The sequence below is a fragment of the Odocoileus virginianus genome, chromosome 11 (genome assembly GCF_023699985.2).
Source record: "Odocoileus virginianus isolate 20LAN1187 ecotype Illinois chromosome 11, Ovbor_1.2, whole genome shotgun sequence".
NCBI classification, from domain to species: domain Eukaryota; kingdom Metazoa; phylum Chordata; class Mammalia; order Artiodactyla; family Cervidae; genus Odocoileus; species Odocoileus virginianus.
In genome coordinates, this window is record NC_069684.1 from 9,960,504 (window position 1) to 9,986,455 (window position 25,952).

Here is a 25,952-nt window from a genome sequence, read left to right on the forward strand (position 1 = left end):
CATATTTCTAGGTTTCTCCAGTGACAGTGATCTGGTATCTCTTACTGTTGATGTGGATTCTCTTGCTGAGTTGGATGATGGAATGGCTTCCAATCAAAATTCTCCCATCAGGACTTTTGGTCCCAATCTTCCTTCAGATTCTTCAGCACTAGGAGCTGTTTTTTCTGACAGTGAACAGAGCAAAACAGAAGAAGAACGGGAAAGTCGTAGCCTTTTTCCTGGCAGTTTAAAATCCAAGCTTGGCAAGAGAGATTATTTGGAGAAAGCAGGAGAATTAATAAAGCTGGCTTTAAAAAAGGAAGAAGAAGATGACTATGAAGCTGCCTCTGATTTTTATAGGAAGGGAGTTGATTTGCTCCTGGAAGGTGTTCAAGGTACACTTTTATCTGTATTATTATATTTTGGCATGTTCTTATATTGGTATTTGGGAGAAAATACATACACATACACAGACATACATACATACATATATTGCAATTTCTTATGTATAATCCTGTGTAAAAACAAGACTGAAAAAAAGAAATTACTGGAGGTTAAATTACCTAAATATGGTAATTTAACTTTTAATTACATGGTGGAAGACAATATACTTAAGTCTCTGCTTTGATCAATTAATCAACACAAACAGAATTTTAGAAAATCAAGCTTCTAGGTTCCTTGTTTGAATAATAATTTTTTTTTTCCTGCCATGTTCACCTGATTCTGTCAGGAGTATTCCCAGAGATTCTTTAGTACATTTACTCTTGATGGCCTGAAGAGGCAAGATGAAATGGGCTTTTAAACTGAGAATGTAAAGGGTTCTTGGATTTGCTTACTATTCTATTTTTGTTAGTTGTGATATATTCTCAGCCAATTAATGGGAGTGATATGGGACATGGAGAGCTGAATGCTGCTAAATGTCTGTAAGTAGAACTTAGCCTGTTATTTATTTATTTATTATTTTTTTTCCATTTATTTTTATTAGTTGGAGGCTAATTACTTTACATCATTGCAGTGGTTTTTGTCATACATTGAAATGAATTAGCCATGGATTTACATGTATTCCCCATCCCGGTTCCCCCTCCCACCTCCCTCTCCACCCGATCCCTCTGGGTCTTCCCAGTGCACCAGGCCCAAGCACTTGTCTCATGCACCCAACCTGGGCTGGTGATCTGTTTCACCCTAGATAATATACATGTTTTGATGCTGTTCTCTTGAAACATCCCACCCTCGCCTTCTCCCAGAGTCCACAAGTCTGTTCTATACATCTGAGTCTCTTTTTCTGTTTTGCATATAGGGTTATCGTTACCATCTTTCTAAATTCCATATATATGTGTTAGTATACTGTAATGGTCTTTATCTTTCTGGCTTACTTCGCTGTGTATAATGGGCTCCAGTTTCATCCATCTCATTAGAACTGATTCAAATGAATTCTTTTTAATGGCTGAGTAATATTCCATGGTGTATATGTACCACAGCTTCCTCATCCATTCACCTGCTATTGGGCATCTAGGTTGCTTCCATGTCCTGGCTATTATAAACAGTGCTGCGATGAACATTGGGGTGCACGTGTCTCTTTCAGATCTGGTTTCCTTGGTGTGTATGCCCAGAAGTGGGATTGCTGAGTCACATAGCAGTTCTGTTTCCAGCTTTTTAAGAAATCTCCACACTGTTTTCCATAGTGGCTGTACTAATTTGCATTCCCACCAACAGTGTAAGAGGGTTCCCTTTTCTCCACACCCTCTCCAGCATTTATTGCTTGTAGACTTTTGGATAGCAGCCATCCTGACTGGCGTGTAATGGTACCTCACTGTGGTTTTGATTTGCATTTCTCTGATAATGAGTGATGTTGAGCATCTTTTCATGTGTTTTTTTGCCATCTGTATGTCTTCCTTGGAGAAATGTCTGTTTAGTTCTTTGGCCCATTTTTGGATTGGGTCATTTATTTTTCTGGAGTTGAGCTGGAGGAGTTGCTTGTATATTTTTGAGATTAATCCTTTGTCTGTTGCTTCGTTTGCTATTATTTTCTCCCAATCTGAGGGCTGTCTTTTCACCTTGCTTATAGTTTCCTTTGTTGTACAAAAACTTTTAAGTTTCATTAGGTCCCATTTGTTTATTTTTGCTTTTGTTTCTAAAATTCTGGGATGTGGGTCATAGAGGATCCTGCTGTGATTTATGTCGGAGAGTGTTTTGCCTATGTTCTCCTCTAGGAGTTTTATAGTTTCTGGTCTTACAGTTAGATCTTTAATCCATTTTGAGTTTATTTTTGTGTATGGTGTTAGAAAGTGTTCTAGTTTCATTCTTTTACAAGTGGTTGACCAGTTTTCCCAGCACCACTTGTTAAAGAGGTTGTCTTTTTTCCATTGTATATCCTTGCCTCCTTTGTCGAAGATAAGGTGACCATAGGTTCGTGGATTTATCTCTGGGCTTTCTTTTCTGTTCCATTGATCTATATTTCTGTCTTTGTGCCAGTACCATACTGTCTTGATGACTGTGGCTTTGTAGTATAGTCTGAAGTCAGGCAGGTTGATTCCTCCAGTTCCATTCTTCTTTCTCAAGGTTACTTTGGCTATTCGAGGTTTTTTGTATTTCCATACAAATTGTGAAATTATTTGTTCTAGTTCTGTGAAAAATACCGTTGGTAGTTTGATAGGGATTGCATTGAATCTATAGATTGCTTTGGGTAGTATAGCCATTTTGACAATATTGATTCTTCCAATCCATGAACACGGTATATTTCTTCATCTGTTTGTGTCCTCTTTGATTTCTTTCATCAGTGTTTTATAGTTTTCTATGTATAGATCTTTTGTTTCTTTAGGTAGATATACTCCTAAGTAGTTTATTCTTTTTGTTGCAATGGTGAATGGTATTGTTTCCTTAATTTCTCTTTCTGTTTTCTCATTGTTAGTGTATAGGAATGCAAGAGATTTCTGTGTGTTAATTTTATATCCTGCAACTTGACTGTATTCGTTGATTAGCTCTAGTAATTTTCTGGTAGAGTCTTTAGGGTTTTCTATGTAGAGGATCATGTCATCTGCAAACAGAGAGAGTTTCACTTCTTCTTTCCTATCTGGATTCCTTTTATTTCTTTTTCTGCCCTGATTGCTGTGGCCAACACTTCCAAAACTATGTTGAATAGTAGTGGTGAGAGTGGGCACCCTTGTCTTGTTCCTGATTTCAGGGGAAATGCTTTCAATTTTTCACCATTGAGGGTGATGCTTGCTGTGGGTTTGTCATATATAGCTTTTATTATGTTGAGGTATGTTCCTTCTATTCCTGCTTTCTGGAGAGTTTTAATCATAAATGGATGTTGAATTTTGTCAAAGGCTTTTTCTGCATCTATTGAGATAATCATATGGTTTTTATCTTTCAATTTGTTAATGTGGTGTATTACATTGATTGATTTGCAGATATTAAAGAATCCTTGCATTCCTGGGATAAAGCCCACTTGGTCATGGTGTATGATTTTTTTAATATGTTGTTGGATTCTGTTTGCTAGAATTTTGTTAAGGATTTTTGCATCTATGTTCATCAGTGATATTGGCCTGTAGTTTTCTTTTTTTGTGGTATCTTTGTCTGGTTTTGGAATTAGGGTGATGGTGGCCTCATAGAATGAGTTTGGAAGTTTACCTTCTTCTGCAATTTTCTGGAAGAGTTTGAGTAAGATAGGTGTTAGCTCTTCTCTAAATTTTTGGTAGAATTCAGCTGTGAAGCCATCTGGTCCTGGGCTTTTGTTTGCTGGAAGATTTCTGATTACAGTTTCGATTTCCTTGCTTGTGATGGGTTTGTTAAGATCTTCTATTTCTTGGTTCAGTTTTGGAAAGTTATACTTCTCTAAGAACTTGTCGATTTCTTCCAAGTTGTCCATTTTATTGGCATAGAGCTGCTGGTAGTAGTCTCTTATGATCCTTTGTATTTCAGTGTTGTCTGTTGTGATCTCTCCATTTTCGTTTCTAATTTTGTTAATTTGGTTCTTCTCCCTTTGTTTCTTAATGAGTCTTGCTAATGGTTTGTCAATTTTGTCTATTTTTTCAAAAAACCAGCTTTTAGCTTTGTTGATTTTTGCTATGGTCTCTTTAGTTTCTTTTGCATTTATTTCTGCCCTAATTTTTAAGATTTCTTTCCTTCTACTAACCCTGGGGTTCTTCATTTCTTCCTTCTTTAGTTGCTTTAGGTGTAGAGTTAGGTTATTTATTTGACTTTTTTCTTGTTTCTTGAGGTAGGCCTGTAATGCTATGAATATTCCCCTTAGCACTGCTTTTACAGTGTCCCATAGGTTTTGGGTTGTTGTGTTTTCATTTTCATTCATTTCTATGCATATTTTGATTTCTTTTTTGATTTCTTGTGATTTGTTGGTTATTCAGAAGCATGCTGTTTAGCCTCCATATGTTTGAATTTTTAATAATTTTTTTCCTGTAATTGAGATCTAATCTTACTGCACTGTGGTCAGAAAAGATGACTGGAATGATTTCAGTTTTTTTGAATTTACCGAGACTAGATTTATGGCCCAGGATGTGATCTATTCTGGAGAAGGTTCCGTGTGCACTTGAGAAAAAGGTGAAGTTGATTGTTTTGGGGTGAAACGTCCTATAGATGTCAATAAGGTCTAGCTGGTCCATTGTGTCCTTTAAAGTTTGTGTTTCCTTGTTCATTTTCTGTTTAGTTGATCTATCCATAGTTGTGAGTGGGGTATTGAAGTCTCCTACTATTATTGTGTTACTATTAATTTCCTCTTTCATACTTGTTAGCGTTTGCCTTACATATTGTGGTGCTCCTATGTTGGGTGCATATATATTTATAATTGTTATATCTTCTTCTTGGATTGATCCTTTGATCATTATGTAGTGTCCATCTTTGTCTCTTTTCACAGCCTTTATTTGAAAGTCTATTTTATCTGATATGAGTATTGCGACTCCTGCTTTCTTTTGGTCTCCGTTTGCATGGAATATTTTTTTCCAGCCCTTCACTTTTAGTCTGTATGTGTCCCTTGTTTCGAGGTGGGTCTCTTGTAGACAGTATATATAGGGGTCTTGCTTTTGTATCCATTCAGCCAGCCTTTGTCTTTTGGTTGGGGCATTCAACCCATTTACATTTAAGGTAATTATTGATAGGTATGGTCCCGTTGCCATTTATTTTGTTGTTTGGGGTTCACATTTATACCACCTTTCTGTGTTTCCTGTCTAGAGAAGATCCTTTAGTATTTGTTTAAGAGCTGGTTTGGTGGTGCTGAATTCTCTCAGCTTTTGCTTGTCTGTAAAGCTTTTGAGTTCTCCTTCATATCTGAATGAGATCCTTGCTGGGTACAGTAATCTAGGTTGTAGGTTATTCTCTTTCATTACTTTAAGTATGTCCTGCCATTCCCTTCTGGCCTGAAGGGTTTCTGTTGATAGATCAGCTGTTATCCTTATGGGAATCCCTTTGTGTGTTATTTGTTGTTACTCTCTTGCTGCTTTTAATATTTGTTCTTTGTGTTTGATCTTTGTTAATTTGATTAATATGTGTCTTGGGATGTTTCACCTTGGGTTTATCCTGTTTGGGACTCTCTGGGTTTCTTGGACTTGGGAGGCTATTTCCTTCCCCATTTTAGGGAAGTTTTCAGCTATTATCTCCTCGAGTAACTTCTCATGGCCTTTCTTTTTGTCTTTCTTCTTCTGGGACTCCTATGATTCGAATGTTGGGGCATTTCATATTGTCCCAGAGGTCCCTGAGGTTGTCCTCATTTCTTTTGATTCTTTTTTTTCTTTTTTTCCTCTCTGCTTCATTTATTTCCACCATTTTATCTTCTAACTCACTTATCCTATCTTCTGTCTCTGTTATTCTACTCATGGTTCCCTCCAGAGTGTTTTTGATCTCATTTATTTCATTATTAATTTTCAATTGACTTTTTTTTATTTCTTCTAGGTCCTTGTTAAACATTTCTTGCATGTTCTCAATCTTTGCCTCCAGGCTATTTATTTGTAACTCCATTTTGTTTTCAAGATTTTGGATCATTTTTATTATCATTATTCTAAATTCTTTTTCAGGTACATTCCCTATTTCCTCCTCTTTTGTTTGACTTGGTGGGCTTTTTTCATGTTCCTTTACCTGTTGGGTATTTCTCTGCCTTTTCATCTTGTTTAGATTGCTGTGTCTGGAGTGGGCTTTCTGTATTCTTGTGATCTGTGGTTCCTTTTTATTGTGGAGGTTTCACCCAGTGGGTGGGGTTGGACGATTTGTTTGTCAAGGTTTCCTGGTTAGGGAAGCTTGTGTCAGCGTTCTGGTGCGTGGAATTGGATTTCTTCTCTCTGGAGTGCAGTGGAGTGTCCAGTAATGAGTTTTGCGATGGGCCTATGTGTTAGGTGTGACGTTGGACAGCCTGTATGTTGACACTCAGGTCTATGTTCCTGCATTGCTAAAGAATTTGTGTGGTATGTCTTGTACTGGAGCTTATTGGCTCTTGGGTGGTGGTTGGTTTTGGTGTAGGTATGGAGGCTTTTGGATGGTCTCTTATTCCTAAATGTTCTGTGTAGTCAGGAGTTTTCTGGTTTTCTCAGGTTTTGGGCTTAAGTCTCCTGCCTCTGGATTTCAGTTTTATTCTTCTTGAGAAGTCTCAAGACTGCTCCAACTATACAGCACTGATAATAAAACTTCTAGGTTAATGGTGAAAAAATTCTCCACCATAAGAGACAACCAGAGAGGTTCACAGAGTTACATGAAGAATAGGAGAGGGAGGAAGGAGATAGAGGTGAGCAGGAGGAGAAAAAGGGGACTCAAGAGGAGAGAGACAGATCTACGCAGTTATCTGTTCCAAAGTGTTCTCCGTAGCCCAGACACCCACAAAGATTCACAGAATTGGATTGGGAAGAGAAGGGGAAAGGAGGAAATAGAGGTGTTCTGAGGTAGAAAACAGAGAGTCAAAAGTGGGAGAGTAATCACCACAGTCCTGAATAGAAATGGGAACTGAATATTGGATTCTTAAATGTCCAAAATTTATATCACATATTGAAAAACAAAGATTAAAAATCTAGTGTAGAGGTTAGACTCTTTGAAATACAATATTTAAAAACAAAAACAAAAACAGACAAAAAATTTAGAAATGTATATGAAGTTCGGTTTAAAAATAGGGTTTCTCTCTCTCTTTTTTTTTTGGCAAGGTTATAGTGAAATGAAAATGAAAATTAAGGAATAATAGAGGAGTATTAGGGGACTTTAAAAGGATATAGGAGAGAAAAACAAGAAAAAGAAAAAAAAGAAGAAAAAAAATTTTTCTTTTCCCTAATTAAAAAAATCGTAAAAATATATGAAAATGAAAGTTGAGGAGTAATGGGGGAGTAATAGGGAATTTTAAAAGAAAATAAAAGAGAAAAAATTTAAAAAAAAATTAAAGGAAAGAAAAAAAAATTTTTTTTTAAATTAAAAAAAAAATACATATATATCTAGGAATTTCTCTGGAGTTGTTGCAGTCAGTGTAGGTTCAGTTCAATTTCAGATAGCTCCTCTTTCCAGCTTACACTTCTCGATATCTACAGGCCCCTTCCGGTGTAGTCGGTGTTACCTTCAGGGATTTTAATCTGTCGCACTGGTCCTTTCTGAAGCGGTTCCTTTTGTTTATTTGGCTTCTATTTGCCGTCTCTTCGGTGTCTAATTTCCGCCCTGACACAGGCGGGCGGAGGTGATCTCTTATTTAGGTTCTCTAGTTCAGTTCAGTCCTGCTACGGGGAGGTCGGGGCGCTGCAGACAGATACCGCTCTGTGTGGATAGCACTCACCGTGTTCCGGCCACACTGGGTTTGCCCTGCTCACGGGTGTCTGTGCTTTCGCCGTCTACACTGCTCAGGCTCCCAGCTGCTCCATTTGGAGCGGGCCCTGCGTTGAGTGCAGTTCAGTCTTCGGGTACTCCACAAAAGCGCGAATTCGGTTGTGCCTGCGTTTTGTGCCTTTCCCGGCCTGAGCGGTTCAGGCAGCCAGGGGCTTGGGCGTACTCTCCCTGGGTGCAGTGCGCCTTTTCCCTCCGCGTCGAGCGGCCCAGGCAGCCAGAGGCTTGGGCGTACTCTCCCCGGGTACGGCGTGCTTTTTCCCTCCGTGGCCCCAGCGCGCGCCTCCAGTCGGGTCTCAGGAAGTCTTTAGATGGGAACCGGGGGCCTGTTTGCAGTGTGGGAGGGGGTGGCTTCTCAGGGGCTGAGTTTGCCCTTTTCCCCTCCCCCCTGCCTCCTACCTCCAGCGGGGATGGGCCGGCTCTTCTCTGGAGTTTCTCAGTCCCTTTGTTTTGCGAACCGCCGGCAGTGTGTTCTGGCCGGTCAATTTTGTCCCTTGCTATCCCACAGTTTAAAAAACCTCCCTTCGATTGCTCTCAGGGTCTTCGGGCCGGTCCTTACCCTAAGCAATGCCGCCCGCTCCTCTCCGTTCTGCCCCCACTTGTTGCTGGTGGGTGCGGGCGTCTGGGGTACTTTTCTGCTGGGAGTTGCTTTTAGGCATGTAATCTGTGGGCCTTACTTAATTTTTCCTCCCAGTTAGACTGCCGAAAACTTCCCCCAGTCCCGCCAGTGAGAAGGTTTCCTGGTGATTGGAAACTTCCTTTATTAAGACTCCCTTCCCTGGACAGGTCTCCATGCGTAGCTCTTTTGTCTCCCTCTTTATCGTTTATATTTTGTCCTACCTCCCTTCGAAGACAATGGGCTGCTTTTCTGGGCGCCTGATGTCCTCTGCTAGCGATCAGAAGTTGTTTTGTGAACTTTGCTCAGCGTTCAAATGTTCTTTCGATGAATTTGTAGGGGAGAAAGTGGTCTCTCCGTCCTATTCCTCCGCCATCTTGGCTCCTCCCCCTGTTATTTATTTTTAAGCATCAGTTTTTCATCACTTGCCTTTCCCTTAGGGAAGCAGATTGAAGCATACTACACTTCATAATCTGACATCCTGGATACAATAGTCAAAGGTTAATAGGACCTTCTTCCAGTGGTCTTCTTTCAGGAAAATCATCGTCATTGTTGTTGTTCTGTGGTCTTCGACTTGCCAGTGCTGTTTAGATTATCACAATCTCTTGGATTACTAACAGTTTTTTTTTTTTTTAACTGCAGTGCTTCCACCCTCACTATGCTCAGTGTACTGTAGTCAGAAGCCTCTGTTAACTCTTGCTCGAGGATAAACTTTCCGTCTTCCAGTATGAGTGGTGTGAAAATGGATACTTGGCCATAAGGGGTGGAAGAAGGAGTGTGTGCAGTGACATCCTTACAACTTCTTAACTAGGATTTTGGTGAATTTTCTTGGTTTTAGCTTTCACACTCACTTCCACAGCTATCTAAAACAACCAGTTCCTGACGTTTTGGAGAGTTTTACATTGCTTTGTAAGTAAGGCAGCTTCCTTGAGTTGACCAAACGGTAATCATTCATTCATCTATGTTTTTAGCTTCTAAAATTTTGTTGCTGCTGTTTTCTCTCTTTTTGTTCTTGAAGGGTTTTGCCTTAAAAATAATTTCTTTTACTGCCACATTAATGGAACTTCAGGAGGGAACATCTCTTATGATTTGATTGATACATCATTTTGATATGAATTTTTCTTTTCTGGTAGTTTCATTGTCTTTTGGGTTTTTTTGTCTGCTAGTGGAACATTCCAATCTTGATGACTTACTCATTTTTCTTCTTTGTCTTAATTCTCATTTTGTGTTAGGAGTTTAAAATGAGAATGAGTTGCAAACAATTAGATCTAATGTTACCCCCTTTTCTTTCTATGTAATTGTTGTGCTAAAGCACAACATTTACATATATAAAACATATCAGTGAGTTACTTTTCTGTCTAAAAGTTATTAGTATTTAACCTTAGAACACTTCATAATGTTACCACTTGATGGCACCAGAAAAATAAAAATCTTTTCTTCAAAATGAGATTTATGGATGCATATCAGCAAATAAAAAATAATAATATTGTTTCATTAGTTATTTGTGATTATGGTGGTAAGTTATTTCTCCACTGCAACTTGATACCAAACCTACTAGACCTCTGTCTTAAGGAATGTTACAATTTAAACATACTTTTCCTATTTAGCTTAACACATTTCTAAAACTGTAATGTCTATTTCTGCCTGGATTAGTTTTTGAGGATAATATTCTATCAAGTCTAAAAAGTTATAATCAACTAATTGCTTTTAGCCTTCTATTGTTTATCCATAATGTGATCAATTTTATTCATACAAACCATGGTGACTATAGTCACAATTCTAACTTTTAACCAAAATGAATAATAATGTCTGTTTCAGGTACATGGTTATACATTTAACCATGTTTAAATGTAATGTTAGGGCAGTGTTTCTAGTCTGTGGATTCTGTTTAGAAATATACCAGTTACCACACATGGACATTATTTTTGAAAAATGTTTTCCCCAGTTTTACTGAGGTATAATTGACATATGACATCATAATGATTTGATATATGTATATATTGTGAAATGATTACTGCAGTAAGTTTAGTTAACATACATCACCTCACATAGTTATAATTTTTTTTCTGGTAATAAAAACTTTAAAGATTATTCTCTTAGCAGCTTTCAAATATACAATATAGTATTGTTAACTGTAGTCACCATATTGTATGTTATTATTGTTCAGTCACTAAGTCGTGTCCGACTCTTTGTGACCTCGTGGACTGTAGCCCGCTAGGCTCCTCTGTCCATGGGACTTCCCAGGCAAGAATACTGGAGTGGGTTGCCATTCCCTTCTTCAGGGGATCGTCTTGACCCAGGGATTGAACTGGAGTTTCTGACATTGGCAGGCAGGTTTTTTTTTTTTAACCACTGACCCACCTGGGAAGCCCATATTGTATGTTTCATCCCCTGAGTTTATTAATCTTATAAATGAAAGTTTGTATTTTTTGACCACCTTCATCCCTTGCCTCTGGCAACCACCAGTCTGTTCTCTGTTTCTTTGAGTTCGGTTCTGTTTAGATTCCACATATAAGTGAGATCATATGGTATTCGTCTTTCTCTGACTTAATTTCACTTAGCATAGTGCCTTGAAGAATTAATTTTTTTATGGTTGAATAATATTCCACTGTATATTATTCTACTGCATATTATTCACTATATATCATAAAATATATTTTTTATGGTTGTATAATATTCCACCACACTTTATCAATTCATCTGTTGATGGACTCGGGTTGATTCGTATCTTTGCTGTTGTGAATAATTCTGCAGTGAACATGGAAATGTAAATATATCTTTGAGATAATGATTTGTTTCCTTTGGATATATACCTGAAAATGGAATTGCTCAATCATATGGTAATTCTATTTTTAATTTTTCCTCCATACCACTTTCCATAGGGGCTGCACCAATTTACGTTCCTACCAATAGTGTATGAGGGTTCCCTTTTTTTCACATCCCAGTCAGCATTTGTTATTTATTGTCTTTCTGATGATAGGATAGCCATTCTGACAGGTGTGAGGTGATACCTCATTGTGGTTTTGATTTGGGTTTCCCTTATGATGAATGATGTTAATCACTTTTTCATATACCTTTTAAACATTTATATGTCTACTTTGGGAAAATGTCTTTTCACTTCTTCTGCCCATTTTTTAATATGGTTGAATTTTTCCTTTTGAGTTATGACTATTCTGTATGTATTTTGGATATTAACTTTTAAAAAAATTTATAGCTACACCGCACACTGCAACTTCATTGCTGTGCCTGGGCTTTCTGTGGTTGGGGCGAATGGGGACTACTCTCTCCTTGTGGTGCATGAGCTTCTCATTGCAGTGGCTTCTTTAGTGGCAGAGCATGGGCTTCAGTAGTTGCCGCTTGCAGGCTCTAGAGCATGGGCTCAGTAGTTGTGGTTCATGGGCTTTGTTGACCTGTGGCATGTGGGATCTTTCTAACCAGGGGCCAGACCTGTGTGCCCTGCATTGTCAGGCAGATTCTTAACCACTGGACCGCCAGGGAAGCCCCTGGATGTTATCTTCTTATCAGGTATATAATTTGCAAATATTTCTCCCATTGCTATATTGCCTTTTGATTTTTTTAAATTTATTTTTTAGTTGAAGGATAATTGCTTTACAGAATTTTGTTGTTTTCTGTCAAATCTCAACATGAATCAGCCATAGGTATACATATAGAGCCTCCTTCCCATCTCCCTCCCCATTCCACCTCTCTAGGTTGATACAGAGCCCCTGTTTGAGTTTCCTGAGACATACAGCAAATTCCTGTTGGCTATTTATTTTACATATGGTAATGTAAGTTTCCATGTTACTCTCAAGATACACCTCACCCTCTCTTACCCTCTCCCCATGTCCATAAGTCTATTCTGTATGTCTGTTTCTCCATTGCTGCCTACAAATAAATTCTTCAGTACCATTTTTCTAGGTTCTGTGTACATGCGTTAGTATACGCTATTTATCTTTCTGACTTACTTCACTCTGTATAACAGGTTTTAGGTTCATCCATCTCATTAGGACAGACTCAAATGCACTCATTTTTATGGCTGAGTAGTATTCCATTGTGTATATGCCACAACTTCTTTATCCAGTCATCTGTTGATGGACATCTAGGTTGTTTCCATGTTCTAGCTATTGTAAATAGTGCTGCAAAGAACAGTGGGATACATGTGTCTTTTTCAGTTTTGGTTTCCTCAGGGTAGATGCCTAGGAGTAGGATTGCTGGGTCGTACGGTAGTTTTATTCCTAGTTTTTTAAGGAATCTCCATACTATCTTCCATAGTGGCTGTATAAATTTACATTCCCACCAACAGTGCAAGAGCGTTCCCTTTTCTCCACGCCCTCTCCAGCATTTATTGTTTGTAGACTTTTTGATGGTGGCCATTCTGACCGGTATGAGGTGATATCTCATTGTATTTTTGACTTGCATTTCTCTAATAATGAGAGATGTTGAGCATCTTTTCATGTGTTTGTTAGCCATCTGTATGTCTTCTTTGGATAAATGTCTGTTTAGGTCTTTCCCCACTTTTGGATGGGGTTGTTTGTTTTTCTGGTATTGAGTTATATGAGCTGCTTGTATATTTTGGAAATTAATCCTTTGTCCGTTGTTTCATTTGCTATTATTTTCTCCCATTATGAGGGTTGTCTTTTCACCTTGCTTATAGTTTCCTTTGCTGTGCAAAAGCTTTTAAGTTTAATCAGGTCCTACTTACTACTTACTTTTGTTTTTATTTCCGTTACTCTAGGAGGTGGGTAATAGAAGATCTTGCTTTGATTTATGTCATCGAGTGTTCTGCTTATGTTTTCCTCTAAGAAAACATAAGTTTCCTCTAAGAAAACATATAGTTCCTGGTCTTACATTTAGGTCTTTAATCCATTTTGAGTTTATCTTTGTGTGTGGTGTTAGGAAGTGTTCTAATTTCATTTTTTTGCATGTAGCTGTCCAGTTTTCCCATCACCATTTATTGAAGAGGCTCTCTTTGCCCCATTGAATATTCTTGCCTCCTTTGTCAAAAATAAGGTACCCTTAGGTGCATGGGTTTATTTCTAGGCTTTTCTGTCTTGTTCCATTGGTCTATATTTCTGTTTTTGTGCCAGCAGCACACTATCTTGATGACCATAGCTTTGTAGGATAATCTGAAGTCAGGAAGGCTGATTCTTCCAGCTCCATTCTTCTTTCTCAAGACTGCTGTGGTTATTCGGGGTCTTCTGTGTTTCCATATGATTTGTGAAGTTTTTTGTCCTAGTTCTGTGAAAAATGCCATTGGTAATTTGATAGGGATTGCATTGAATCTGTAGATTGCATTTGGTAGTATAGCCATTTTCACAGTATTGATTCTTCCTACCCAGGAACATGGGATATCTCCCCATCTGTTTATGTCATCTTTGGTTTGTTTCATTAGTGTCTTATAATTTTCTGTGTATAGTTCTTTTGTCTCCTCATGTAAGTTTATTCCTAGATATTTTATTCTTTTTGTTGCAACGGTGAATGGGATTGATTCCTTAATTTCTCTTTCTGCTTTTTCACTGTTAGTATATAGAAATGCAAGTGATTTCTGTGTTTTGATTTTGTATACTGTGACCTTGCTGTATTCACTGATTAGCTCTAGTAATTTTCTGTTAGTATCTTTAGGATTTTCTATGTATAGTATCATGTCATCTGCAAACAGTAAGAGCTTTACTTCTTCTTTTCCTATCTGGATTCCTTTTATTTCTTTTTCTTCTCTGATTGCTGTAACTAGGATTGCCAAAACTATGTTGAATAATAGTGGTAAAAGTGGTGACCCTTGTCTTGTTCCTGATTTTAGGGGGAATGCTTTCAGTTTTTCACCATTGAGAATAATCTTTGCTGTCGGCTTATCATATATGGCCTTTACTATGTTGAGATAGGTTCCCTCTATGCCCATTTTTTGTAGAGTTTTAATGTATATGGGTCCTGAACTTTGTCAAAGGCTTTTTCTGCATCTATTGAGATTATCATATGGTTTTTATCTTTCAATTTGTTGATATGGTGTATCACATTGATTGATTTGTGTATATTGAAGAATCTTTGCATCCCTGGAAAAAACCCAACTTGATCATGGTGTATGAGCTTTTTGATGTGTTGCTGAATGCTGTTTGCTAAAATTTTGTTGAAGATTTTTTCATCTGTGTTCATCAGTGATATTGGCCTGTAGTTTTGTGTTTTTGTGTTGTCTTTGTCTGGTTTTGGTATCAGGGTGGTGGTGGCCCTGTAGAATAAGTTTGGAAGTGTTCTTCTCTGTGCAGTTTTTGGGAAGAGTTTTAGAAGGATAGGCATTAGCTCTTCTCTAAATGTTTGATAGAGTTCTCCTGTGAAGCCATCTGGTCCTGGGCTTGCCTTCTGATTTTTTAAAAAAATTCTTAAAACTTTTTATTTTGTATTGGTTATAGCTGATTAACAATGTTGTGATAGTTTCGGGTGATTAGCAAAAGGACTTACCCCTTCATATTTATGTAACCCTTCTCCCCCAAACTCATCTCCCATTCAGGCTGCCACATAAATAACATTGAGCAGAGTTCCATGTGCTATACAGTAGGTCCTTGTTAATTTTCCATTTTAAGTAAAGCAGTGTACACATGTCAATCCTAAACCCAACTGTCCCTTCCCCCCTTGGTTTCCCTTTTGATTTTGTTGATGGTTTCCTTTGCTCTGCAGAAGAAGCTTTTTAGTTTGAGGTAGTCCCATTTATTTATTTTTGCTTTTGTTGCCTTTTCTTTTGGTTTCAAGTCCAAAAATTTATTACCAAGACTCATGATGTGGAACTTAACCTCTATGTTTTCCTCTAGGAATTTCACAGTCTCAAGTCTTACATTCAAGTTTGTAATCCATTTGAGTTGGTTTTTGTGTATGGTGTAAGATAGGGGTCCAGTTTTAGTCTTTTGCAAGTGACTGCCCAGTTTTCCCAGAACCATTTATTGTGCATATTCTTTTCCTATTGAATATTTTTAGCAACTTTGTTGAAAATTAGTTAACCATGCATGCGTGGTTTTATTTCTGGTCTGTTTGGTTCCATTGATGTTTGTGTCTTTTTAATGCAAATACTGTACTATTTTGATTACTATGTAGCTTTATAATATAGTTTGAAATTAAGAAATGTGAGACCTCCAGCTTTTTTCTTCTTTCTTAAGATTACTTTGCCTATTTGGTCTTCTGAGGTTTGTGTATACATTTTAGAATTGTTTTTTCTGCTTTTTGAAATTTTGATAGAGAGTACTTTAAATCATGGATCACTTTGAGGGGTATGGACATTTTAACAATATTAATTCTCCCAGCTCATGAGTATGGAATATCTTTCATCATTCTCTGCAGTTCTTTCATCAGTTATTTGTTGGTTTTAGTATACTTATGTTTCACCTCCGCAGTTAAATTTATTCCTAGGTATTTTATTTTTTAATGCAGTTTTAAGTGGGGTTGCTCTCCTAATTTCTCTTTCTGGTACTTTGTTGCTAGTGTGTAGAAACACACTGATTTTTGTGTATTGGTTTTATATCTTGCACTTTTACTGAATGTGTTTAACAGTTTTGGGGCGGGGAATCTAGGATTTTCTATATCTAGCATCATGTCATCTGTAAAAAGAGGCAGTTTTACTCCTTCGTTTTGATTTGGATGCTCCCCCCCCACTTTTTTTCTTGCCTGATTACTCTGGCTAGGACTTCCAGTGCTATGTTGAATAAAGTGGCAAAAGTGGGCATCCTTGTTTTGTTCCTGATCTCAGGGGAAAAGCTTTCAGCTTATTACTGTTGGTTGAAGTTGAGTATAAAGACTTGTTTTTTTATTTGTGGGGAAACTGGGGGTGCTAGCTTGTGAACTAACTTAACATTTAGAAGAAGAGATGTTTTCTTGGAGAAAAACTGTTATTGAGACATCATTATAACTAATTATACCTATGAGTCATTTTAGTTTAACTCCTGCTGTGGGAATTGTTACCTGTGACTTTGGATTGGATTGGCATGCTTTAAAATAAAATAACTATTTCTGGATATCTGATAATCCAGAGAAATAATCTTTCAGAGCTAAATAAGAGTGCTTTATACAGGGGTTGTTATGAGTTGACAAATTTTGTTATTTTGCATACGAACTATTCAGCTTAACTAACTAAACTTTCTAAAGGAATTTGTCTAGGTTGTTTGTAGATGTTATAAAGATGGCTTGATGTTTTTCTTACTTAACTGGTGTTCGCACAGTTGAGACTAGATGCAAGACACAGTAGCAGCAGTTCTTTGCCCATCCAGCAGAGAAAAAGCATACACTGAGTGGTAACTTTGAACTCTCCTTTTGAATCCAACAGTTATTTCCTTAGTCTGGAAATGGCTCTTGAAATTAGGGTCCATCTACTCTTCTAAGTCCTCAGGTTTTTCTGGATTTAAGAGAGATAATCCAAAAATTCAAGATGGAATCAAATCGACTCTTTGAAGAGAATGTTTCAGAGTTTTTCATTTCTATTACCTTTCATTTCTGCCTTATTTATGTTTTTCTGCAAGTGACTGATTTGATTAATCTGTATTCTAAGTGTGGGCTTATTGGAATAATTGTGATAATGTGGAGTGGCAAATGGATGACATAAAGGTATTCATGAAATATTTAAATAACAGTAATTTATTATTGCTTACATGTCTGTCACCGTACAATGGGTTTTTCTTAATGTTATTTTTAATCCTCAGAGCAAACCTATATACTGAGCTATGGCTGGTCATACTGGGCTTTTTCTAAGGACACCAAAATTTAGAGGGTGCAAACATTCAATATAATGATTCTAAAAGCTTGGCACCTAGTTAGCAAGAATAATTATTTAAAAGAGGAAGCTACCAGATGGCGAGCATTGTTAGTAACACCCATCTGTGGGGCTACATTATGAATTACAGAATTGATTTGAGAGCTGGTTTTGTTCAGTTTGTTCTAGGTGCCAACATTGCTGGTTTATTGTGTTTGTAAGGTGGTTACTGGAATCCCCATTTTACAGATGGAGAAAACTAGTTCATTCGCCAAGTCGTGTCCGACTCTTCATGACCCCGTGGACAGCAGCACGCCAGGCTTCCCTGTCCCTTACCATCTCCCCGAGCTTGTCCAATTTCATGTCCATTGAATCAGTGATACCATCCAGCCATCTCATCCTCTGTTGTCCTCTTCTCCTTCTGCCTTCAATCTTTCCCAGCATCAGAGTCTTTTTCAGTGAGTCAGCTGTTTTGCATTGGGTGGCCAAAGAATTGGAGCTTCAGCTTCAGCATCAGTCCTTCTGAAAAGTATTCTGGGTTGATTTCCTTCAAGATTGACTAGTTTGATCTCCCTGCTTTCCAAGGGACTCTCAAGAGTCTTCTCTAGTACCGTGGTTTGAAAGCATCAGTTGTTTGGCACTCTGCCTTCTTTACTGTCTAACTGTCACATCCATACATGACTACTGGAAAAGCCATAGCTTTGACTATATGGACCTTTATTGGCAAAGTGATGTCTTTGCTTTTTAGCACACTGTCTTGTTTTGTTATAGCTTTCTTGCCAAGAAGCAGTCAGTCGTCTTCTAACTTCATGGCTGCAGTCACCACCTGCATTGATTTTAGAGACTAAGTGGAGTTCTGTTAGTGCTTCCACCTTTTCCCCTTCTATTTGCCATGAAGTGATGGAACTGTATACCGTGATCTTATTAATTTTTTCAATATTGAGTTTTAAGTCGGCTTTTTCAATCTCCTCCTTCATCCTCTTCAAGAGTCTCTTTAGTTCCTCTTCTCTTTCAGCCATTAGAATGGTATCATCTGCGTATCTGAGATTGTTGATGTTTCTCCTGGCAGTCTTGATTCCAGCTTGTAACTCCTCCGGCTAGCATTTCCCATGATATGCTCTGCGTATAAGTTAAATGAACAGGGTGACGATATACAGCCCTGTTGAACTCATTTCTCAATCCTGAACCAGTCAAAACTAAGGCTTATATAAAATATTAGCAGCACAGACCAGTAAAAGTTTCATCCAGGATTTAAATCTAGGTCCTTTTGAGTTCAAATCTTGCCTTTTTCCCCACTCTGCCATGCTACTTCTCACATATGTCTCTCCTAATAGATTAACTTTTTAAAATGGAGACATATATCTTCTTCACAATCAAATATTTTTAAACTTCGAGTAATTTTTCTTTTTCATTCTACCCATTTATTTCTTTGCTCATTCAGCCATCTATTCATTCAGTTGACCGTTCAACAAGCTTTTACTACTTGTATGTACCAGGTATTGTGATAGTGACTATATTGTGTTTTCTTATAAAAATATAAAATTGAATGATGGCCTTTCAAAATGATATCTCCTCTACTTTCTCCCCATTCCTTTTTTTCCTTTCTCTTCCCTTTTTCCTCTCTCCCCTCTCTTTCCTATTTCTTTTTAAGTCTTCTGTATGCATTATGAATATCACTATGAAAAGAGTTCTTGGAAGAAAAGTTATGACCAACCTAGACAGCATATTAAAAAGGAGACATTACTTTGCCAACAAAGGTCCATCTGGTCAAGGCTATGGTTTGTCCAGTAGTCATGTATAGATGTGAGAGTTGGACTATAAAGAAAGCTGAGCACCGAAGAATGGATGCTTTTGAAGTGTGGTGTTGGAGAAGACTCTTGAGAGTCCCTTGGACTGCAAGGAGATCCAACCAGTCCTTCCTAAAGGAAATCAGTCCTGAATATTCGTTGGAAGGACTGATGCTGAAGCTGAAACTCCAATACTTTGGCCACCTGATGTGAAGAACTGAGTCATTTGAAAAGGCCCTGATGCTGGGAAAGATTGAAGGCAGGTGGAGAAGGGGACGACAGAGGATGAGATGGTTGGATGACATCACCGACTCAATGGACATGAGTTTGAGTAAACTCTGGGAGTTGCTGATGGTCAGGGAGGCCTGGTGTGCTGTAGTCCATGGGGTGGCAAAGAGTCAGACACTACTGAGTGAATGAACTGATGAAGAGAGTTTCTTGATGTTGTTGGTGGTTTTTTTTTTTTTTTTTTTGCTCAAACTTACTGATATTTTTGACCTGTGAGACTACTTCTGATGCTATTACTCAGCTGAAAGATGCAAACAGTCTTCTGCAGTTTTCCTCCTGGTAAATGGTATAATAAGCAGTACCAAACCATTTTTCATGGTTTACCCATCCCCTGGGTTTATGTGTGCTAGGCTCTTAGGGATGTCCAGACATATTTCAAAAGCCGAACTAGTGTAGAGGTACTACATCATTCTGGGTCTCTTACTGGGTCTTTATTGTTTTTCTTCCCCTTTCTACAGTGAGGAATAGAACTTCTGGAGAAATCATAAATCTACATATATGTCTAGGTTTCCTTTTAGTCACTTGGACTAGCTCAGAATTACAGGGTTGGTTCTAGAACATGTGGTAGGCTCTGTAAATGTGGCTAGTCTCTGTGCAGTCATAATGATATGTATTCTCATGCTTTATAAAACAATTTTGACCACTGATTTTTTCCTTTGAATGAGTTACTCAAATATGAGGAAGCTCAAAGGATAACTTTGTTTGCTTTAGAATGGATGAATATATGAGAAAGGTAGTAGTAAGTCTATGTTTGATGAAGGGAAGCAAGTCACATGATTTCATTGCTGAATTCCAGAAGCGAAAATATGTAGCTTTAAACTGTGTTTGACTGTTTATGGTGTTAACTCTGATGATCTTATGAAAATATTATTTGGCCCACTTTTTCTCTAAGGGATTGCCCAGTTAAGTGCAAAGCATATTTATAAGACTAACAACACAAAAACCTGTATTTTAAGAAAAATGTTTATTTATTTATTTGGCCTCATCAAGTCCTAGTTGAGGCATGCGGAAATTTCCCCTGCGGTGCATAGCCTCTCTAGTTGCAACGCGCAGGCTCCAGAATGTGGGGGCTTCAGTAGTTGTGACACGCAGGTTTAGTTGCCCTGCTGCATGTGGGAATTTTAGTTCCTTGACCAGGGATTGAACCTGCGTCCCCTGCATTGCAAGGTGGATTCTTAGATACTGGACCACCAAGGAAATCCCCAAACTTTTATTTTTATACGTAATAGTGGTGTGATTGTCTAGCTATCTAATACATTGGCTCCTAGCTTTTTTGATTTATGATCTTCTTTGAGAATTTTGTCCATTGTCAGTGTTGTTTCTACTGTGGGGTCTCCTTATAACTGTATGAATTTGAAAATCACCTTAAAAAACTGAGGTATAATTGACATATTTTATTTTCAAAGTTTATTTTTATTATTTTAGAAATCATGTTTTCTATTTCTGCAAACAAACAAAAAAAAAGCTATTGAAGTTTTGCTAGGCATTGAATTAAATCTAAATAAATTTGGGCAATATTGCCATCTTAGCAACATTGTCTTTCAATCTGTGAACATACATGTCTTATTTATTTAGATCTTCTTTCTTTCAGTAATATTTTGTGATTTGCATCATATGAGTCTTTTGCCTCCTTGGTTAAATAGGTTCTTAGATAATTATACTTTTCAATGCCATCATAAATGGAATTGTTTCATTAATTTTCTTGGCAGATTGTTGATTTCTGGTGTATTAAAACACAACTGACTTTTCTGTGTTTATCTTGTATCTGACAACTTGCTGAATTCATCTGTTAGCTCTAGGTAGGTATTTGTGGATTCCTTGGGATTTCTATATATAGGGTTATTTTATCTGTGAATAGATGTAGTTTTATGTATTCTTTTGCAGTTTGGTTGCCTTTTATTTCTTATCTAATGCTCTGGCTAGAACTTCCAGTATAGGGTTCAGTAGCATTGGGAAAGTAGGCATCCTTGTCCTGTTCCAGATCATGGGGGAGAGCTTTGTCATTTACCATTGACTATGATGTTAGTTATTGGTTTTTCATAGGTGTCTTTTATAATGTTGAAGAAGTTCCCCTTTGTTTCTAGTTTTCTGGGTGCTTTTTCAAGAAAGAGAGTTAGATTCTGTTATGCTGAATTACTGCAAATTTACAACACAAATTTATTATTTTATGGTTCTGTAGGTTAGAAATCTGCCATGAATCTTACTGGCTAAAATCAACGTTTGAGCAGGACTGTATTCCCTTCCAGAGACTCTAGTGTTTCCTTGCCTTTTCCAGCTTCTAGAGGCCACCAGCATGTCTTCTACCTGAAAAGCCAGCAATTTTGTATCAGCAAGTTGTTTAGTCAAGTAAAGTAATATATTCACAGGTTTCTTTGTTAGGGTGCAGACTTCTTTTTTTCCCATTTATTTTTATTAGTTGGAGGCTAATTACTTTACAATATTGTAGTGGTTTTTGCCATACATTGACATGAATCAGCCATGGATTTACATGTGTTCCCCATCCCGATCCCCCCTCCCGCCTCCCTCCCCATCCCATCCCTCTGGGTCTTCCCAGTGCACCAGCCCTGAGCACCCGTCTCATGCATCCAACCTGGGCTGGTGATCTGTTTCACCCTTGATAGTATGCTTGTTTCAATGCTCTTCTCTCTGAACATCCCACTCTCGCCTTCTCCCACAGAGTCTAAAAGTCTGTTCTGTACATCTGTGTCTCTTTTTCTGTTTTGCATATAGGGTTATCGTTACCATCTTTTTAAATTCCATATATATGTGTTAGTATACTGTATTGGTGTTTATCTTTCTGGCTTACTTCACTCTGTATAATGGGCTCCAGTTTCATCCATCTCATTAGAACTGATTCAAATGAATTCTTTTTAATGGCTGAGTAATATTCCATTGTGTATATGTACCACAGCTTTCTTATCCATTCACCTGCTATTGGGCATCTAGGTTGCTTCCATGTCCTGGCTATTATAAACAGTGCTGCGATGAACATTGGGGTGCACGTGTCTCTTTCAGATCTGGTTTCCTTGGTGTGTATGCCCAGGAGTGGGATTGCTGGGTCATATGGCAGTTCTATTTCCAGTTTTTTAAGGAATCTCCATACTGTTCTCCATAGTGGCTGTACTAGTTTGCATTCCCACCAACAGTGTAAGAAGGTTCTCTTTTCTCCACACCCTCTCCAGCATTTATTGCTTGTAGACTTTTGGATAGTGTGTAATGGTACCTCATTGAGGTTTTGATTTGCATTTCTCTGATAATGAGTGATGTTGAGCATCTTTTCATGTGTTTGTTAGCCATCCGTATGTCTTCTTTGGAGAAATGTCTGTTTAGATCTTTGGCCCATTTTTTGATTGGGTCGTTGATTTTTCTGGAATTGAGCTGCAGGAGTTGCTTGTATATTTTTGAGATTAATCCTTTGTCTGTTTCTTCATTTGCTATTATTTTCTCCCATTCTGAAGGCTGTGTTTTCACCTTGCTTATAGTTTCCTTTGTTGTGCAGAAGCTTTTAAGTTTCATTAGGTCCCATTTGTTTATTTTTGCTTTTGTTTCTAATATTCTGGGAGGTGGGTCATAGAGGATCCTGCTGTGATTTATGTCAGAGAGTGTTTTGCCTATGTTCTCCTCTAGGAGTTTTATAGTTTCTGGTCTTACACGTAGATCTTTAATCCATTTTGAGTTTATTTTTGTGTATGGTGTTAGAAAGTGTTCTAGTTTCATTCTTTTACAAGTGGTTGACCAGTTTTCCCAGTACCACTTGTTAAAGAGGTTGTCTTTTTTCCATTGTATATCCTTGCCTCCTTTGTTGAAGATAAGGTGTCCATAGATGCGTGGATTTATCTCTGGGCTTTCTATTTTGTTCCATTGATCTATATTTCTGTCTTTGTGCCAGTACCATACTGTCTTGGTGACTGTGGCTTTGTGGTATAGTCTGAAGTCAGGCAGGTTGATTCCTCCAGTTCCATTCTTTTTTCTCAAGATTGCTTTGGCTATTTGAGGTTTTTTATATTTCCATACAAATTGTGAAATTATTTGTTCTAGTTCTGTGAAAAATACCATTGGTAGCTTGATAGGGATTGCATGGGTGCAGACTTCTTAGGGGTCTATTAGTCTACCTGCTGCACTTGTGAATTACTTCTAAGTAATGTATTTCCAGGGCTTCCCTGGTGGCTCAGATGGTAAGAATCTGCCTGCAATGCAGGAGACCTGGTTCAGTCCCTTTGTTGGGAAGATCAGGTGTACTATTTAATATCCTAACAATTGAGATTTTTTTTCTGATTATCTTTTTGCTTCTGATTTCTAGCCTAATTCCATGGTGTCCAGGTAACTTTGAATGATTTTAACTTTCTGAAAATTATTGAGACTTTCTTTATGGCCAGGTCACACTGTTTAATCATTTTAACACAGGGACTTGAAATGGGGATGCTTGATACATTAGGTTATTTGCAGGTTTCATGACACTTGCTTTAGCATGGCTATATTTATGTTTGTAGGACATTTTCCACATTTTAGTAGTCTGTGTAATTTTTGATGATCAGTCATTATGGACTAATCATAGAACTTATAATTGATTTTTGAACTGTATGAGGTATTGTTAAGTTATTCTCTGATTAATGAAAGCATACCTGCTTTATTGGCTGTGAGTGAAAAGTTCACAAAGTAAAATCTTGATATAAAATAGTTATCATGAATACACCTAGATTAATTTAACTTTAACATTTTCTGTTTTTGTCTCTAGTAAATTTTTTTTTCTTGAAATCTATTTCAGTAGATGTTAGTATAGTTATCTACCTCTCTTATGATTACTTTTTGTATGATACATTTTTCCATTCTTTTTCTTTCGACCTATATTTGTCTGAATCAAAGTGTGTCTCCTGTAGATAGGATGTAGTTAGATCTTTTTAAAAAATCAGTCTTTATAATCTCTACTTTTTGATTGGCGTGTTTAATCCATATTCATTTAATGTATTTAATAATATAATTGGATTTATGTCTGCTGTCTTACTATTTGTTTTCTATTTGTCTCATTTCTTTTTGTTTTTACTGCCTTCTCTGTGGCAAGTAGATATATTTGTAGGCTATCTTTATTATCTTTTTTTTTCTCATAGACTATATCATTTTGACTTTGATTTGACTGTGATTTTCCATAATGGTTTTTAAAATAATTTATTTATTTAATTGAAGGATCATTGCTTTACAGAATTTTGTTGGTTTCTGCCAAACATCAACATGAATCAGTCTTAGGTATACATATGTGTCCCCTCATTCTTGAACCTCCCTCCCATCTCCCTCCCCATCCCACCCCTCTAGGTTGTTGCCTAGCCCTTGTTTGATTTCCCTGAGTCATATAGCAGATTCCCATTGGCTATCTATTTTACATATGGTAATGTTAGTTTCCATATTACTCTCTGCATACGTTCCACCCTCTCCTTCCTCCCCCTATAATGGTTTTTCTGAAGATTAAAGTAATAAGCCTTTTAACTTAAAACAATTCTACTTCAGAGTAAAACTACCTTAATTCTAGTGATATAGAGAAAATTTGCTTCAGTATAGCTTCCTTCCCTTCCTTTTGCTCGTATTGTCATATGTATTATCTTTATATATCCTACAATGCAGTTTTACAGTTATTGATTAAATTTGCTTGTCTTTGAAACCAGTTTGGAGAAGAAATGAGAAGGAATATACTTACGCTATCTTTTTAAAATTTTTCCCAAGGCAAGTCTGTTAGCAACAGATTCTCTCAATGTTTATGCAGGAATGTTTATTTTGTCTTTATTTTTGTTTTTTAATTTTGGCTGCGCTGGGTCGTCATGGCACACACAGTTTGTCCAGTTGCGGCACGCAGGGGATTTTCTAGTTGCAGGATGTGGGCCTCTCTGCTGGGGCGCAGGGCTCCAGAGCACTTGGATTCAGTAGTTGCGGGGTGCAGGCTTCTCTAGCCACGGTGTGTGGGCTCAGCTGCCCCATGGCACGTGGCATCCTCATTCCCTGCCCGGGCATTGAACGCACGTGTCCCACCCTGGAAGGTGGGCTCCCAGCCACCGGACCACCAGGGAGGTCTCTGTTTTCTCTTTGCTGTTGAAAGATGGTTCCCCTAGATATTGGATTCTTGTTTGACAGGCTTTTATTCCCTTTTTCAGCATGTTGAATATGCTGTATCACTGCCTTTTGGTTTTTCTTTTTCTGATAATAAGTCACTCAAATTTTGTTGAGATCCCCTAGTATGTGATAAGTAATGTTTATCTTTTGCTACTTTTAAGATTTTCTGTTTCGGCTTTTGACAGTTTGGCTGTTATATATTTGGGTGTGAGATTCTAAAGTTTATCCTTGTTGGTATTCGTTGTATCCATGATATTTGTTGGTTTTCTTAGATGCGAGTCCCTTCAGAGACTTCCCAAGAGGCGCTAGTGGTAAAGAATTCGCCTGCCAGTGCAGGTTAGATACAAGAGACGTTGGTTCGATCCCTGGGTCAGAAAGATCCCCTGGAGAAGGGCATGGCAACCCACTACGGTATTCTTGCCTGGAGAATAGCATGACCCGGGGAGCCTGACAGGCTGCAGTCCATAGAGTCACAAGGAGTCAGACACGAGTGAAGTGATTTAGCATGCACGCATGCCCTTCAGAGATAGTTTTTATTGACTGCTTTCTATTCTGATTATGGGCCATACCTTTCTTGTTTCTTTGCACGTCTCCTATTTTTTTGTTGAAAAGTTGACATTTTAGATAACAGAGCAACTCTTAAGATTCTACCTCCTCCCTTCCATTTGCC

The 25,952-nt window shown here is 37.8% G+C and overlaps 1 protein-coding gene across 3 annotated transcripts in view; it reads left to right on the forward strand.

Moving 5' to 3' along the window:
• Positions 1 to 25,952, forward strand: part of RPS6KC1 (ribosomal protein S6 kinase C1) — a 203,638-nt gene that overhangs the window by 72,734 nt on the left and 104,952 nt on the right. For 2 of the 3 annotated variants that reach the window (XM_070473923.1, XM_070473922.1), the window contains exon 6: positions 12 to 374. The exons of the other annotated variant lie outside the window; for it this stretch is intronic. In XM_070473923.1, the coding sequence (XP_070330024.1) occupies positions 12 to 374 (363 nt within the window). The remainder of the gene's footprint in view (positions 1 to 11; positions 375 to 25,952) is intronic. 3 annotated transcript variants of the gene reach the window in all.